Source organism: Haliotis cracherodii, unplaced genomic scaffold (assembly GCF_022045235.1).
Source record: "Haliotis cracherodii isolate W230 unplaced genomic scaffold, xgHalCrac1.p SCAF_5, whole genome shotgun sequence".
NCBI classification, from domain to species: domain Eukaryota; kingdom Metazoa; phylum Mollusca; class Gastropoda; order Lepetellida; family Haliotidae; genus Haliotis; species Haliotis cracherodii.
The window spans coordinates 11,792,752-11,811,956 of NW_027266308.1; the positions used below are offsets into that span (position 1 = coordinate 11,792,752).

General features: G+C 40.9%; 1 protein-coding gene across 1 annotated transcript in view; it reads left to right on the plus strand.

Annotated features, from left to right (window-relative positions):
* Positions 1 to 18,793, plus strand: part of LOC139443944 (polypeptide N-acetylgalactosaminyltransferase-like) — a 53,665-nt gene extending 34,872 nt beyond the window's left edge. Inside the window, exons 2-14 of the mRNA XM_071224830.1 lie at positions 452 to 861; positions 4,092 to 4,190; positions 5,013 to 5,080; positions 5,870 to 5,935; positions 6,317 to 6,438; positions 7,291 to 7,466; positions 8,795 to 8,898; positions 9,118 to 9,244; positions 9,474 to 9,566; positions 11,219 to 11,302; positions 13,595 to 13,721; positions 15,780 to 15,899; positions 16,846 to 18,793. Of these exons, the coding sequence (XP_071080931.1) occupies positions 452 to 861; positions 4,092 to 4,190; positions 5,013 to 5,080; positions 5,870 to 5,935; positions 6,317 to 6,438; positions 7,291 to 7,466; positions 8,795 to 8,898; positions 9,118 to 9,244; positions 9,474 to 9,566; positions 11,219 to 11,302; positions 13,595 to 13,721; positions 15,780 to 15,899; positions 16,846 to 17,004 (1,755 nt within the window). The 3' untranslated portion in view covers positions 17,005 to 18,793. The remainder of the gene's footprint in view (positions 1 to 451; positions 862 to 4,091; positions 4,191 to 5,012; positions 5,081 to 5,869; positions 5,936 to 6,316; positions 6,439 to 7,290; positions 7,467 to 8,794; positions 8,899 to 9,117; positions 9,245 to 9,473; positions 9,567 to 11,218; positions 11,303 to 13,594; positions 13,722 to 15,779; positions 15,900 to 16,845) is intronic.
* Positions 18,794 to 19,205: the final 412 nt, after the last annotated feature.

Sequence of the window (19,205 nt, forward strand, 5' to 3'; positions counted from 1 at the left end):
TTTATCTATGAGATACCTGTCAAGACAATCGGTGCTGAAAATTATTTCTTTCCAGAGTTCCGGTCTTTAGTGTGTGTTAATTTCACATTTAATCATATTCCTGATGACACAAAGCGATCTCTTGTTAAGCCTTCATAGGACTCTTTTTTATAGTTTTTGTTCCCTACTATATAGGATAAAAAATATTACTCTATATGGCGGGGATAGTGATAATGCCCTTTTCTTGTTTTAATTTTTTTTTAATTGTAGGTGAGCTTCAAATGTTTCAGACACCATTTTTCTAATAATGTAAATATCAATAAGTTGTCATTTAAGATGCATTTAAAAAATCAAAATGATAAATATTGGATGAATGGCATTTAGAGTCTACTGATTTATTTCTTGTTTGCGTTGTGTATTTGCTTATCATGGAGTGTATCTATGTGTAACGAAAGTTGATTTTGTGTTGCAGACAGGAAGTGAGGGAAATAAGCTCCTACCCAAAAATGTCTTCCCAAATGAGATCGGTCCAGTCATCGTGAATGATGACACGCTTGTGGTGGCCAAAAAGGAAAAAATCATCACACCACCTAAACAGCCCAAAGATGACACACACAAGAAAAAAATCGAAGAAAAGTTGATACCTACTCAAAAACCAAAAAAAAGACATAAAGTGCCTAAACCTATAGATCATAGTAAAGTGAAGGATTATCTGGAGGATGGTCCGAACGATGTGCCCTGGGAGGAGTATGACGAAAAGGCATATGTAGATAAGAAGCGGGTTCGGCCAGGGGAAGACAACTATGCCAGAAACAAGTTTAACCAGCTCGCCAGTGACAACACCAAATCCAACCGGGATGTCCCGGATACACGCCATCAGCTGTGAGTACAGTAGAACTGGGGACCTATCTGATCTATTACTTTGATATTAGAGCTGATTATCGACTGGTATACGGACTGACAATACTACTGGTATCACGATACACCACGTCAAATAATAAGAAATGATGAAATTCACTGAAATACAGCTCTAAAACCTCTTTCTTCATACATGTATTAATTATTATCTCAAACCCTTAAGAAGGTATGGGTGGCCCATCTGTCTAAGGCGCCGTGATTTGCTGTGCAGAGTTGCGTCCCTTGGGCACGCCAGAAACGATTGTGGGTTCGAATCCCAGTTATGTTTCTAGGTTTGTCAGCACCATACCCCTGCTCGTGGGTTTCACTTAAATGGTAAACGTCTGAGACCTGCATCACTTCATGCTTCCTCACACATTAAGCTAACACGCCGTGATCTAACTGTAATACTGTTAGAAGCGGTGTTAAACCCAACTCACTCACTCACTCACTCACTCACTCACTCACTCACTCACTCACTCACTCACTCAAACCTTTAACCAAGAAACCACAAGAACAAAACAGGTTTAAATGAAGGGATGGTTATTAAATGTAACAGTTTTGTCGGGGCGTCGTCAGCTACCACATCCTCATCTTCTGCCATGCTTACAGGTGGCGCTGTTACTTCTGCCAATATCATGATTATGGGAGGTAACTCTATTAGTTCCTGTTCTATTTCAAGTGTATCGCGATCTCATAAACTGATTATTTATTTATCTTGTTACTTCGTCATTACAAGTTCAACAAGTTACTAAGTCAACATGGTCAACATGGGCTGGTAGTTTTCTGGATTAACTTCCAGGTAATCGTTTGTAGGGGTCCACTGATTACCATGATTATATGCACATCAAGTGACCGTGTTAACACAATGAAATTGAACTGTCAAGAAAATAGTATCTGTGACCATCTTGTGTCAGTAATATCATGATAAGATTTATGCTAGACTGAGGATTTGTGGCTGAAGTAACCAATCAGATTTTCTTGCTTCTGACCAAGAAACAGTAAATGTGCAGTCACCATTTTCACAGCTATGAGACTTCAATTTTTTAAGTGGAGACATTTTTTGTTTGAGACAGAAAATGTTATCAATCTGTACTTGAAGACATAAAACACTTTCACTGAAAAAAGGAGCGAACCATTTTCTTTTTGACCAACAACACATTTTCAGAACATCTAGTATGTCAAGTTACCATTTTGTTTGTTTGTTTACAACTGGTGAACAACAGATTTATTCCAGCATTTTAGGTACAGATTATTGTTTTAACCAAAAAAAATCGGCTCCCCTCCGAATATGAGTTGGTCAGCCCATATTGATTGTACAACTGTGTGTCAGATTGTGGGAAGGGCATGTAGGTTTCAGAGCTCCAGATAAGCTGCGTAGCTGCGTAAAATATGCATCAGAAATGCAGAAATACGCAGTAAAATAAAATACAAGCGTATCAAATACGCATTGAACATTACAGACTTGTGCTTATCATCAAAATATTGTGAAGTAACCCTGCGTATTCGATTAGCAAATCAGAAACTTATTTTTAAATCATAAACAGGCATTCCGTCAACCTTGCCAAACTCCACGATGACACTTACATCATGATCATTTGCCATCACACTTTCTTGGGGAAGTATCGTGGTATTTTTTAGTCCTACAAAGCTCTTGAACCCACACGACACCAGCTTGCAGGGACTAGATGAATAGTGTTTTTTAATATTTAACTTAAATACCCACATGTGTAAAAACTAGTGGGTAACAGAAATTTGAATACCCAGATAGAATTACTGATACCCAATGATTTTAAAATGCATGGGTAAAATACTCACTACACCAAAAGCTTATCTGGAGCTCTGGGTTTGTTCTCATGTGTAGACCATGGTGACCCTGCTCCTACATGCACTGGACGGAGGGTGTAGCGATCGATAAAACTATCAGTGATCATGATCCGATATTAATACATCAACATGATCAATGACAAGTCAAGATAGGAACAGTTGACATGGGTTCCATGGTGAGATAGTGATAGTATCAATTGATGAATAATATGATCAAATGCTCATCAAAGATTACATTCGTTTTTTATCCACAATATATCATGTATATTGATTTTGTGTGAAGTAACAAGTGACTATTGATTCACAAGTATTCATAGATACACAGTGTCTAGCCAAGAAGCCTTTCAAATACTCTTGATATCAAATATATCAATATTTAATGAGTCAATAAAAGTTTAAAATGCCAAGGCTTATCAAGGAGTATTTTACTTTTATCGATGAATGTTGATATATTTGATATCAGAAGGGATGAGGGTCAATCTCATTAAAATCTGATCTAAGTTCTTGCTGCTGCTAAACAAAGATCTGAGGACATCCCATTACGGGTCACGTCAGAACGATCTTTTGAGGACTTTGAACGACCACTGAAAGACTAACAGGAAGTCGACATCAGCCAATTAGAAAGCAACTTTCTCGAGCTTTACGGCACTCGTTTTAACCTGGCGACTTCCATTTCAGACTTAGCTTGAAAAATATGTTAACACAGTTCTCGATCAAAATTTGGAAAACTTAACATGATGAAACTACTGATGAACATGTTGACGTGTATCAGTTTCGGACATGTGCAGATCTTTGCAAATGGCCGACAGATAATGATGACACTCTTGGTGTGCCTCGCTAAGGTATTGCTGGAACGTTGCTGAAAGTGGTTTGAAGCCATACTTACACAATTGAAGTATTTGCCACGTTTTATTATTTGTTTGAAGCACACATGCAAATAGTTGATACACCAAAACCACTCTAAAGTCCACATACTGGTTCATTTTGTACAGTTTGTTTGTTCGGTTTTTTTTGGTTTAACGCTGCACTCAGCAATATTCCAGCTATCTGACGGCAGTCTGTCAATAAATCGAGTCTGAACCAGACAATCTCATTTTATAAAGAAAGGACACAAGTGTCATACAGGTCTGGTATATTGATAATCGTTTAGTGACGCTGTTGTCATGTGTAGATGATAATCGTTTAGTGACGCTGTTGTCATGTGTAGATGATAATCGTTTAGTGACGCTGTTTTCATGTGTAGATGATAATCGTTTAGTGACGCTGTTGTCATGTGTAGATGATAATCATGATAATCGTTTAGTGACGCTGTTTTCGTGTGTGGATGATAATCGTTAAGTGACGCTGCTGTCATGTTTAGATGATGAGAACGTCCCACTTTGTTTCAGATGTCGACAGATGGGATGGAGACAGAACTTACCAACAACATCCGTTATCATCACTTTCCATAATGAGGCACGATCGGCACTACTCCGCACAATTGTCAGGTAGGTTGTTGTACACTTTGTGTTTTGAGTGTTGTCACCGAATCATTCTACTGGCCTGATTGGCCCTGCCAACCCGGATCATAGAGAGTCGTATCGGGCTGGGACGTGTAACTCAGGTACCCGGGTCGGATGGGTAGGGTTGAGTAATAGGGGGGTGGGTACCCGGGTAGGGTTGAGTTATAGGGGAAGGACACCAGGGTAGGGTTGAGTAATAGGGGGGTGGGTACCCGGGTAGGGTTGAGTAATAGGGGGGTGGGTACCCGGGTAGTTAATTCGAACTCGTCCCAGCCCTAGAGTCGTGTTACATCAATGTGTTGACAGCTGCTTCCAACTGATACCGATATTGACACGAGGCATATTTATGATGTTATCACTGCACAGCAGTGTGATTGATGTGGACATAAACTAGACCAATGGACAAGTGATCAGTGAGATTGATTTTCTGACTCTGGGACCGCCTCTGTGTTCTAGTGGTAGAGCGTCCTCCCAGAGAGCGGGTTTGATCCCTGGCCGGTTCATACCAAAAGACGTTAAAAAATGGTACTTGTTGTTACCCTGTCTGGCGCTTGGCATTAAGGGGCTAAAACAAGGACTGTTCGGCTCGGAGTCAGTATACACTTTCTGACTGGGGTATTCATGTTGAATTGGTATCTCAGTGGGCAAGCACTATAAAATCGGCATCAGTCTGGACTAGTACAAGCAGCCACACACACGTCCATGCCTGTCGGTATGTAAGTGCAATAATCTTGAACACAACATTAAACCCCATTTCACCTCACCTCACCTCTGAATCTGGTGATAGAAGTTTACCTGCGTTTTCAGCGTTTTCCGAAAGAGCCCCCCACACTTGATAGAAGAAATCATCCTTGTAGACGACTTCAGTGATGATCGTAAGTATGTTTGTAAATGACACTAATAAGATCTCTGTGGAAGAGGAAATGTCATTTTTGTATGAATCTTGATTTTATGTTGCATAGTGATGTTCTAATACGCAATGAATTATCTCAATTCAAGATTGAATAGTGGTTCTGTCTCTAATGGTTCTGAAAAGCACTTTAGGATGGAAGTTAGATGAAGCACATTTCCATTGCCGTTTGACCTGATTGCCTGACAAGAAGACTTACCGTATTCGAAGTAATAAGCGCCCCGCTCTAATAAGCGCCCACGGCAACATTTTCTAAGATATTGGCTAGTGAACAATCCCAATTAGCATCCCTTCCGATTGATAATGTACACAAGACTTATTTATTCGTGTATAATACGCACTCGTGTGTTATATGCACCCTTAATTATGGGCATTTAATTCTGGAAAAATATATCTGTCGTACATAAACATTTCAGGCTTTCAGCATAAACCACAAAATTTATCTTTCAACTCTGTTTTTTTCACCAAAATAACATTTTAATAAGAGCCCCCTATTTCTAATTTTGAGAGCGCCCTGTGCGCTTATTACGTCGAATACGGTAATTATTACTGAACACTAGTCGTTCAGCTGTTAGATAAATGTCACTGGCTGATCTGAATTGTTGAAATGGATCCCAACACTTGTAAGTTATGTTTGTTTCCAAGACAGATTCAAATGTTGATTGGGTGGTCACAATGACAGCTAGAGGTTAAATATTATTAAATCTTATAAAACCATGCTCTTAAAGTGTTATTGTTTCCATTCCGTCTGCAGCTTCTGACGGCGATGAACTGGCTGTCATTCAGAAGGTCAAGGTCATTCATAATAAGAAACGAGAGGGTAAGACTTAAGGGGATACAGATCTTGCTTTCTTTCATGTTGCTATAGTTTATCTGTATTAGCAGTAAATGAGGAACAGAATGTTACAATGTAATAGTGTGTCACTGTGCCCCAATGGGGTGGTTTGTGCTCATGCTGTCAGTCACTGGTTTGGGTTGTCCAGACTTGGTATCTCTCTGATATATCTGGAATATTGCTGACTTGGCGGAAATTCACTTGTTCGGCCAGTTAGCTTTTGTTCTGCAAATAGATCCATCGCAACGTACAGTTTATGTTTGGTGATCATACCGTTGGTGTGAAACACAATCACTTACTCGGATTGGTTGAATTTACTGTTAATAGCAGATTCCTGCCAAATACAATACATGGTTGGTGATGCAGGTTTGATCCGGTCCCGAGTGCGAGGTGCTGATGCAGCCAAGGGTGCCATCTTAACATTCTTGGACAGTCATTGCGAGTGTAACGCCTTCTGGCTGGAACCCCTCCTGCTCCGAGTGGCAGAGGTAAGGTCAAATGTCTTTATGTCATGTGTAATACAATACAGGTGTGCCACACTGACGTGTGTGTCCCATTACAAGGAGATAATGATGATGTCAGGGAATTCTCATCTTCCAGAGGCAAGGGAGTTAACTGACTTTAAAAGTCCAGTTCCATCCTTGCCAAATAGGCTGGAATTCCTGGGCTCGATCATAGCGCCACTAGTGGCTATTACAAGTTATGTCCCATCTATGTCTCTCCTATTGACCATTGATTCCATCTTTCATAAGTATCACTTGTATTTGCTTTAAACAAAATGGAAGCGCCCTGTCAAGATGATCTGATTGATAATCAAACTCTATTTTGTGATAAAATGAGTCTTACTTCGTGAAGTGCATCAAATCACATGAGCACCTTGATTACATACATGAAAAGATTGAGCAAATATCTGTTGACGCCGAGTTGGTGGTACACATGGTTTGCAAATCCTGCAATCGACCGAAATCTGTACGGCAGTTTAAGAACCAGATGTCCATTTCGAGAGATGGGGAATTCTCTTTTTTTCGCCATTATACGGAAACATGTTATAAAAACATTACCTTAAATTCTGAATTGATTTTTTAAAAGTTTTTAATGTTAAAATTATTAACAACTTACTTACATGCAGCCAGGGTAACATTAAGGTATCAGATCTTAGTGTCCGTTCAGCCTGACCGGCATCAACTCAGTAGTCATGAATATATATTCCTGATTTTAATGACAGACTTTAGGAAATTGATATTTGCCTTTTATTTCCAAATGGATTATAAACTCTTTCTTCATTGGTAATGACATTTTAATATAATCGTGTGGGTAACAGCTGAACTTTACCTTTGTAGGATCGCACACGTGTTGTGAGCCCCATCATTGACGTCATCAGTATGGACAACTTCGACTACATTGGAGCCTCGGCGGACTTGAAGGGTGGCTTTGACTGGAACCTGGTGTTCAAGTGGGATTACATGACGGCAGAGGAACGCAATAAGAGAACCACAGATCCAATCTCAGCCATTAGGTAACGCAAGGAGCACACTGATACCTACCCTCGGGTGCGAGGTCATGCACCTCCACTTACAACAGCACCCCAAGGGGCAGAACAGGTCCCGAGCACCTCTACCTGTAGCAGGAGCCTATATTGGGGATCGGATGGCCACACTGGGTGCTGATATGAATATTACACCAAAGAAGTTAAACGACACCTGATTTTTTCATAACAGATTAACTGTAATCATATGGAAAAATCAGGTGTTGTTTAAATTATTTTGTGTAGTATGCATAGATAGTTCTTGGATTGTGGCCAGCGAGAAAGACTTCATCTGGGACTGGACTGGCTCTGTGTCCTTGCAGTATGGCATGATGGCCGCTCACACTACCAGCCACTAGCCACTGTCTGCACTTAATAGACAGACAGTGTTGTTGATAGGTCACTCACTCAATCAGTGTTCCGCTGGCTTTAGAAACTGCTTGTCCTGGTGGACTGGCAACACTGAAAATTACCAGTCCCCCCTAATTTTTGTTAGTCCCAACTTTCAACAATTAAATAAACATATAGAAATTGGCTGGTTTTAATCAATTTTCAATGCAATGACGTCATCACTGAAGTAAGTAGATCTACACATCATTCACACAAAGTTCAGTCCCAGTTTTCTCTTTTTTTAAAAATATTTTGAGTCTAAGTCGCTACAAATATATATTTAACATGGAAGCAAAGTAAAATGGTTTTTTTACCATACCCGTGCTCGTGGGTATCACCAAAGTGGTAAATGTCTGAGACCTGCATCACTTTGGGCTTTCCTCCCACATTAAGCTGACACGCCATGATATAACTGGAATACTGTTAAAAGCAGTGTTAAATCCAACTCACTCACTCACCCACTGTTTGCAAAAAGGCTGCGCTTGTGACAATGTGCCATCTGAGCTGGCTGTGTGCCACTGTACCCAAATGGAGTGGACTGTTCTCAAGCTTCCACTTACTGGTCTGCATAGTCCAGACTTGACCAGTTACTGTTCTGCATAGTCCAGACTTGACCAGTTACTGGTCTGCATAGTCCAGACTTGGCCAGTTACTGATCTGCATAGTCCAGACTTGACCAGTTACTGGTCTGCATAGTCCAGACTTGACCAGTTACTGGTCTGCATAGTCCAGACTTGACCAGTTACTGATCTGCATAGTCCAGACTTGACCAGTTACTGGTCTGCATAGTCCAGACTTGAACAGTTACTGGTCTGCATAGTCCAGACTTGACCAGTTACAGTCTCCCGGGAGATTTCCTGGTCCAGACATTTTGATAATTCTGAAACATGTTATGCATAAGATGTCATATTTTCTCTGTTTTATTGCAGGACTCCCCTGATTGCTGGGGGACTGTTTGCCATTGACAAGTCATGGTTTGAGGAACTGGGAAAGTATGACTTGGACATGGATGTATGGGGCGGGGAGAACCTCGGTAAGTCCAAGATGGTCTGTCTTGTTGGATTCCTAACTTGACACCATGGACCCTAAATATATCGTATTAAGTGTCCTTGTTGACACTCAGAGAAAAACATAAAGACAACAAGGAATTATGGATATTTGTCCTGAAACTTAAGTCAATAAGTGATTTGCAGAAGATTGCCTGGGATTTGTGTATGTCCTTTTGATCCTACCATTGTGTTTCCCTTTTCAGAGATCTCATTCCGAGTCTGGCAGTGCCATGGTGCTCTAGAAATCATTCCATGCAGTCGAGTTGGACATGTGTTCAGGAAGCAGCACCCATACACCTTCCCAGGGGGGAGTGGCAATGTATTTGCTAGGTACGTCGCAGAACGCAGTCTTTTTATCATCTGAACAAAAGACACATATACTATGCCACGCTGAGCCACTTCACGCCGCACCACACCACACCTCACCACACCACACACAGTTAAAACAATTTGAGCATGGCGAACATGACATTGATATTTTAGAATTACAAATCTGACAATTACATAGAAGGAATAGTATAACGTTGATGATGATGATGATGATGTCTCCATTTGCCAGGAACACACGCCGTGCTGCTGAAGTGTGGATGGATGACTATAAGCAGTTCTACTATGCAGCAGTTCCCTCAGCCAAAAATATTCCATTTGGAGAGTAAGTGATTCTCAACCTACAATTAGTACCTTAGGGACTATGGAAATTATTTCCAATGTTCTCTGGCCAGGTAGTTGTTTGGGGGAGATCCCAGGTACATGTGTGGACCACGAAGGGACGAGTAGTGCAAGCAGATGAAGTATACTTATAGAACTGAAGAACTGACCTGGGCCCACTTGCACAAAGCGATCTTAGCGCTAAGACTATCGTAAGCCTATGTTAAAGTATGGGAGTTAAGATCATCTTAGCGCTAACAGCGATTTGTGCAAGTGGATAATCTGGTGTGAACTTTCACCCTGCCACCAACTTGCATCCTGGATAGTTTCGATTCGGGGGTGATGTCAACAGCTGTATCTCTCTTATCACTTACTTGGCACAGAATTTATTTTGAACATGAGCTTGAAATCAACAACCAATCAAAATGTCTACCGAACACAAGTTCAGCATGCATCTATATTCAGAACCGTGGTCTTGTTTGTGGAAGCTCTCAATATATTCAATCCAATCAATGGACTGTTAAGAAAACAGGAGGGTGGGGTAGCCACGTGGTTAAAGCATTCGCTAGTCTCGCAGAAGACCCTGGTTCAATCCCCACGTGGGTAAATGTATGAAGCCCATTTCTTGTGTGCCCCGTCGTGATATAGCTGGAATATTGCTATAAGCGGCTTAAAATGATACTCACTCACTCTCTGTGTTTACTGGATGTCTATTGATAGCGTCATGTCATTTAAACCAGGTTCAGGCTAAGACTTTGCTGATGAATGGTCCCAGGGTCTTCATCTTTATAGAATTGAGATAGAGAGAATGTCACCGGGTATCTTTTGATATTAAATATATCAACTGTGTCGATAAATGTCTGAAACTCTTTGGCATGCTGGCGATTTTTACACTTTTATCAACGAGTTTTGATTTAATTGATATCAAAAGACACGAGGGTGAGATTCTATTTATCATCCAAAATCTTTCAACTTTTCCTGTATGTAAACAGTAACAACCAGTGTGTTGAGTGTAAACAATACAGCTTCAAGCTTCAGGTTAATGATGTCATTTGATTATGATGTAACTGATGACATCACAATGGTCTCCAGAGTTTTGTGATGCAGTTGCTTGTTAGTGAGTGAGTGAGTGATTGGGTTGGGTTTTATACCGCTTTTAACAGTATCCCAGTTATATCACGGCATGTCAGCTTAATGTGGGAGGAAAGCCCGAAGTGATGCAGGTCTCAGACGTTTACCACTTCGGTGAAACTCACGAGCACGTGTATGGTGCTGACAAACCTAGAAACATAATCGGGGCGAACCAGATTCGAAACCCACAATCATCGATTTTTTTGCGTACCATAGGGACGCAACTCTGCACAGCGAATCGCAGCGCCTTAGACGACTGGGCCACCCATGCCCCAGTTGCCAGATATCACCCAAGGGCAATCTCCTTGGAAACCAGCTTTGGGGGGTAAATAATACCCTGGATAATCAGAGATTGTTTCAATCTTGTTTACAATTTACAAATCAAATCTATCAATGAATTCGAATTATTCAAAACATTCAGAGTAAGCCCCAAGCAAATTCTTCACAAAGATATCCACTCTTTCTGCAAACAGAATTGCAGATGCTTTTGTGTTGTGACATATGTGTGTGATTTTGTTATTTCAGTATTTCAAAACGTTTGGCGCTGAAGGAACAGTTGCAATGTAAGCCATTTAAGTGGTTCCTAGAGAATGTCTACCCAGAACTGAAGTAAGTATTGCTCCAGACCTCTTCTTACATCCCTTCCCATCATCTGAGTATTCGTCATGATTGTTGCGCTGGCTGTATATCATTGGAATTAGTTGTTTGGCATACGTGATGTTTCAGCATCAGTTTCAGTCATCATCTTTGGTAACCGTGGCAACATTGGGTTCCCACAAACCAGGAGGGATATGTTGTTTGTTGTTTGTTCATCATCTCCCTCTCCTATCCTCATCGTCAGATGCAGCACCCACAGCTTGTAACAAACGCAGGGCTCCGTACTGATCCCCTCCCCACACCACCCCCCATACCACCACCCATACCATCCTCATCGTCAGATGCAGCACCCACAGCTTGTAACAAACACAGGGCTCCGTACTGATCCCCTCCCCCCCCCCCCCCCCCCCTCCTATCCTCATTGTCAGATTCAGCACCCACAGCTTGTAACAAACACAGGGCTCCGTACTGATCCCCTCCCCACACCACCACCCTCTCCCATCCTCATCGTCAGATGCAGCACCCACAGCTTGTAACAAACACAGGGCTCCGTACTGATCCCCTCCCCACCCTCTACCCCCTACCCTCCACCCCCACCCCATTCACCACCCACCCGAACCCAGCCCTAGCATCCTCGTCAGATGCAGCACCCAAGCTGGTATGAAACCCAGCTCTCAATCCAGGCTTGTATCAAACACAGGGCTCGGTACTCATCCCCTCCTCACCACAGCATCCTCATCACCAGTGCCAGCACCCACAGCTTGCATGAAACACAGGGCTTGGTACTTGGTATCTCCTTCCATAACTAGCACTTCAGTCACTCCCATGTAGCTATTCCCATATATTAGGTGGTAAAAGTCCAAACCGACATTAATTCAGGCTTCCATCCCCCTTTAGATGGCAAGCCATGATGTAACTGAAATACTGTCCAAAGGGCTTGAACCTTTTTCGTTACATTAATTGTAGCCATAGATAACAACTAAGTAAAAGTAACAATGTAAAAAAGATCCTAATTAAAGTACATTCAGTTGCCTTCCCAACTACAAACATGGCTGCCACTAGTGTGGGCACGGCCATTAAAAGAATCTTGAAATTTGTCCTCTAACCCCAAATGTAGTGACGTTTATACTTTTGTTCTTGTCTTTTGGAATGCCATCTTATTTCATTTTGAAAACGTTTACGACTGACCATGTTTTCCAGATGAATTTAATAATCAGATTGGTTCGAGATTGCAGACTAACGGAAAATCAACCAATTTCTCCCTTACATTCTTACTCTATCAATAACACAATAGTTTTAATGAAGCAGAAATTCAAATTGACAAACAAAGAAAGTAATTTAGCAGCGATAGGTGTATTCGGCGTCACGACAGTCATCACTTGTTTGTAAATATAACGGTCATTTGGTTGCGAGTTCAACTCCAAGCATGGTTGTGGCCTCCTATCACAGTTGGGAGCGATAGTATAGAGAGCTCCGCGATGTATACCATTGAAGTTAAGGGGGTTGACATTCAGAAATCAGAACTCCTGGAGTTGTGGGAACCCTGTCTTCATGGTCGTTGTCCCCGGTTACCTCAGCCCTGCTAGCACATGTATACCTCTTGTCTTATTGTACATTAGTAAGATGTTTCATGCATGTGTTCCAAATGAGTCAGCTTATATTAGACACACCTTTCTGTTTGTTTTTTAGTTTGGGTGCACATGTGCTTTATGAAATATTCATAGGAGTATTTTTAAGCAATTTGACTCTTTGGGGAATTGGTGATGACATTATTCTGGTTTTAGTTGGTATTTATTTTAGGTTCGGTGAGAAAATTGAATTTGAAATATTTATATATTTCTCTTTGATTTCAAAATTTTTCAGGAATGATAAATACAGAAACGTGTTGATTGCCAACTTTTGTTGTCAAAATTTAACATTTTACATTACAACTGACAAGCTCATTTTTTCCTCGAAAATTACATTTGAAAGTTTGGATCATGAACCTTGAAGATTGTATCAGAACATTAAATCAATTCAGCCATGAAAATGGTCAAGTTAAATTTTGAAATTTAAGATTTGAGTTATTTAGGACAAGACCAAATACCATTCTTTGCCTACATTGCCAAGGACAACAGAACTGTTGTTTAGAAAATAGTGTCAGTAATGTTAAGTGAGTTTTGCAGCACAATACCACTGTACGATTGATTATTGTGCCCAGAATATAATATTAGGTAGGGAGAAAGGCCATGTGTGTCCAAACTGGATGATATCCGCCGTGGTATTGTGAGGTTTGACAGCATCGCATGCCTCCTCCTTTCACAGAGTGCCTGACACCCAGGACGTAGCTTTTGGCAGTATACAACAGTCGGGCCAGTGCATTGATACCATGGGACACTTTGCTGACGGGACCCTCGGCATATACCCCTGTCACAATGCCGGCGGCAACCAGGTAGACACACCCACTTCTAGCAGAGCGTGATGATTGGCTGGCTTAGATAGCTCGGAATGCAAGCTACATACATGCTGCTTGGCGGTATTGATGGGTGCTTTTAATGAAAACTATGGGGAGATCATAGTTTAGTGGAAAATATATTCCGAATTTGGCTTTGATTGTAAAAATTGGCAAGCTTTAAATTGTTTAATTATTTGTATCACTGATCATCTAAATGTGACAAAATTAATTTACAGGGTTTTTTTTATGAGATGTGTAAATTATGAAATGACAAAAACAGCTGCCATTTTGAATTTGCATTTAGGTCATGGTCAAATTTGAAGAGTTGTTAGATCACTAGGTCATTTGTAAATCTGTGTTCAAGTATGGAAGTTAAGATAAATTATGGGAGTTAAGACGGTCATAGTGCAGATAACTTGTCCCAGAGTTCCTTTAGCTTGGGCAGTCACACTGCCATATGAATTGCTGTCCTGTCCACAGAGCCATGTTGGCAGATCCAGGTATCAGCACATTATACCATGTGTAGATGTAATGATTTATGGAGAAGCTTTTCAGATGTAGTTTATATGTCACTGCTTGCAAATAGTGTTGCTCATAGGCTAGTTTTGTGTACTCTGTGAACCTCCCTATATTCATGCTTTCATTGTTCCTCCATCATGCATAGGATCACATTCATCCTCATCGCTGTTGTCATGACCTGCCTCTCATTCATATTCCCTCCATCTCAAATCTCACCAAAATGGGAAAGAAACAACCAGTTCTCGTGCATTCTCTTCCTCTGTTACCCATGGGGATTCCGGATTAGAATAGATCCCAGCAACCCATGCGGGTCGTAAGATGCGACCAAATGGATCGGGGGATTGATTGTATGTCATCGTACTCTGAAGACCTGAATCGTACTCATGATATCAATCACTGGATTATCTGGTCCAGGCATCTGTCATATAGCTGGAATACTGCTGAGTTCTGCGTTAAACGACAAACACACTTGATGATTTTGGTGGATACAATGTGTGAACTGGCTGATGGTGCGTTGTTGTTCTCCGACTGTGCTGAGTACATTTCTCCAGTCTACCACTTGTGTGCTTGACTCACCACTCAGGCATTAACAAGCTGCGCTTTGACATAGGTTGAACATTGCAGACTATGGCATAAAAACCAAACTCACACAAGCATCCACCTAAATATTGCTGGAATTTTGCAGACTGCAGCAAAAAGGATCACTCACTCACTCACTCACTCACTCACTCACCCACCCACCCACCCACTCGCTCGCTCGTCCGAACGCCCACTCACTCACTCACTCACTCACTCACTCACTCACTCACTCACCCACTCACCCACTCACCCACTCACTCACTGCTGGTATATTGGGACATAGCATAGGACTCATCTCACTCAGTATCAATGAACCAGACACCATGATCACCAGAATAGGCTTACTTCTTCATACAGGAAACAGAAAACGTGGATACATAACTGCACTTACAATTTATGGAACTGTGCAAAGGATGATGTTAATTGTTTGGCAAGGGACCTATTCTTGTTGTTGTAGCAGGTGTAAATGAGGGTTGAGTGGTTGTATGACCTGGCGGTGTGTTGATGCTCATGCTGTCAGTCACTGGCTTCTGTGATGTGACTTAACACTGCCGACTGCCGCAGTAAACTATGTATACACACAGACTCGCAGAACACTTCCACAGCACCCTGTGAGGATCCCTGAGGTGACAAATATGGGAATTAGCTGGTCACAATGGCTGCTAACCGGTGTGTCCGATCCACGTACAACTGCACGACAATATCATACACTCTGGGATAAAACATGATTCACACGACTCTGTCCAAATTTGATGTACTGAAGATGAGAGGCATGTTTCAAACTCACATAAGTGGGAACATCAATATTTATTTTACATAATCCAGTCCATCACAAACATGTAAAGCAGATATTAATACTGATGTGCACTTAAATCATTAGATTTTGCTGTAATTAATCCAAATGAGTTATTCATACAATGTCCGTTGTAAGTTCATGAAGATGCTGTGGTGTTCCAGGAATTCTCATTGACAAAGGATGGCAGCATCAAGCACCTGGACCTGTGTGTCACCCTCACAGGCGATGCCCCTGGGACTGTTGTCAAGCTCTTCCAGTGCCAATCTGACAACATTCTACAGGTAACCCAGACCTCAAAGCCTGTGGAATGTATTCATTCTTATATGTTTTGTATGCCCTTTGAGCCTAAACAACAAAAGAGCAAAAATGTTCATTGAGACATGCTCCAACTTATTAGTGCCTGCCAGTGGCACATCCCCCTTTTTTCAGACATGTTGATTGCAAGTGACGTTGTGTCTTAAGTATTATTTCTTCACCAAACTTGGCACATAGATAGCCCTGGTGGTAAACTGGTGCCTTTTTATAACTTGGGATTTTTTAAGAATGTTTCCTTTGCAAGAAACTTGACTTAAGCTCAAATATGTGTAGCATTCGCTTTCGGGGCACAACTCAGAAACTGTTTACTCATTCTGCAAAAAGAGATATGCAGGATGGTCTGAGAACCGTTACCATAATTACCTAAGTAAGATGTATACCACTTGACTAAGGAACTTGGACAAGGTATATGGTGAATTATTGTGAAAACACAATTTAACACGTGGCACCCGAACCAGTCTAGAAGATCCGGGGTAGAAGAGGTCTTCAGCAACCCATCCTTGCCGTAAAAGGTGACTATGCTTGTTATAAGAGCCGACTAACGGGATCGGGTGGTCAGGCTCACTGACTTGGTTGATGCATGTAATCGATCCCAATGGCGTGGATCGATGCTCATGATATTAATCACTGGATTGTCTGGTCCAGACTCGATTATTTACAGACCGCCATCTTATAGCTGGAATGTTGCTGAGTGCGGCGTTAAACAACAATCCAACCAACTTCCTCGTAGTGAACATAGGGGCTAATGGGAGACATGTCATAGTGGCGGAGGATATGAGTATTTTAAGCTTATTAGCTAGTATTGCCATCTGCGGATTTTAGCTTGAGTATTGCTCTCTGGGTTGCCACCTAGAGTATCACCAACTGTAAACAAATGCAACAAACAAACTAAGGCATGGCTGTTTGTTTCAGGTATGGGATCGCACTGAAGGAGAGACGATGCTGAAGCACAGGACCAGCAATCTGTGTCTGGACAGTCAGGTTGTACAGACTGAAGGACTCACTGCCAACCACTGTAACCCGGACTCAACCTCTCAAAAATGGTCTTTTACTTTAAACAAGATGAGGTAGTTCCAGGACGGAGTTCATCACATGCAATATTTAGTTTTTTCCGTGTCCAACTCTCTATGCAATATTCTGAGTTTGCTTTGATTTTGGTGACGTTGAATTTTTTTAAAGAAATTTTTATTTACTTTTAATTAGTGTTGATACCAACATTTTGTGTTTTCTGGAAGATGAAATCCACATGTCCATGCTGAAATAGCCTGAAATGGATCTGTTTCTTTATTTACACATCATATTTCATAGAAATCTTTCATTACAAAATCTGATCTACATCGTACCAGCTGTATCAGTTTTGAAACCTTATTACAAAACAAACCTACTTTTCAATCATAGTGCCACTTATTTGGTTGAATACTGTAATGTTGATAGCAAACAGGTACAGTGCATATGAAGAGTATATTCTTAATGTGATGTAACTGCTCAATGTGTGATACCAAACATTTAGAAATCAAAATAATGAATGTGATCCAGTTACCATGGTTACATATTATATATGTAATCAGGTAATATTTTAACTTAATGCTTCCATGACATCTGACCTTTTTGATAAAACTTATATGGTTGTTATGTCCATTTTTAATTAGATTTTAATATTTCTTTTGTAATGATTTTTGTTATTTTGTCAGCGTATTTGTAGTCATATGAGCAGAAAATAGTCTCAGGATATTTGTTTGGTTTTTTTGCAAGTCTGATAGTGACAGAATTAAGGCCTGATGTGACGCACCGAAGTCATGATGCAATATGGACTTATTTACCGTTCAACATATATTCTAATTTCACATAATGAAAAATGTTTGTTCCAAAATCAGTTTTGATAACAAAACATTGGTAGACCCTCTGATGGATGATACAGAGCACAATGGAATCTTGAGCATCGATACAGAAGGAAGTGTATCCTTGCTATCTAGTTTGATATGATGAATAATTTCAGCCTTGTATGAAGTGTCAGTTTTAAAATATACTACTCAAAAGAAGTTAATATTTCAATAGTTATCTGTCATGGCATGATTTTTGTCATGTTACCACTGTATGTCATGGGGCGATGGGGTAGCCTAGTGGTTAAGCGTTCGCTTGTCATGCCGATTCGTCATGTCGATTCCCCACATGGGTACAGTGGGGAACAGTGTGTGAAGCCCCCTTCCGGTGTCCCCCGCCATGATATTGCTGGACGATGATGATGATGTTGGTGATTTAACGAGGGCTTCCCGTGTTGCCGATGTCGCACCCGGAATTGCTGGAATATTGCAACACGCTGCGTAAAACCATTCTCACTGACTCCCTAATATGTCATGGCATGACCGATTAACTAGAGCCATATTAACTCCTTTTGACTGGCATATCTAACCCACTTATTAATAATGTACACAAAGTGGTATGAAATTATTAGTTGGAGACTTTTGGTTGTAGTCTAGCTGCACTCTATCAGTGTTGCCAAATACCTAAAGTATTATGATAAAGCCACACCCTATTTGACTTGACAAGACCATTATTACCCTGAGTCCCGTACAGATGTGACACAGATATATTTTATATACTTGTATATTCAAGTGTGATTCGTTGTTGATTTACATGATGTATTAATTTAATGATGGGTGTACTATCAAGCGTGTCAGATTGTGTTGAGGTAGTCGGTACATAGTCATTGGTGGAGCATGTTGAGTGGAGAGACTCTAGCATTCTCCCCATATGTTCAACGTTGTTGCTGATGTCTTCATTGGGTTTTATGTCTCATGTTGAACTTTTTTATAACTAAATTTTAGATCATGATTATTTTATAATCGAATATAATCATGTTGTTGTTTAGTTAGGATATTTTAATTAACAAGAGGCTGAAATGAATATGATCGCTAATCATTATTAGAGGACAATCTGACAATCATACGTCACTTCTATGTTAAAGTTCTTGCATGTAGGAGAGTAGAAATAGTCTTCCACAAGATTTCCTTGTTTATCGTCTAGCTGTTTAAATAATCCATTATGGTAGATGAACCTTGACATGAGACCTGTGAGGGAGAAGATTGGATGGGTATTACTAGTGGGTAGGTTTGGATGGTACTCTGGTAGTGGGACAAGATGGTGTAGCCTAGTGGTGAAAGTGTTCGCTTGTCACGCTGAAGACCTAGGTTCAATTCCCAACATGGGTACAATGTGTGAAGTTCATATCTTAATTCCTTGAGTTTATAGGATGGGGGGCATATACGTCAAGT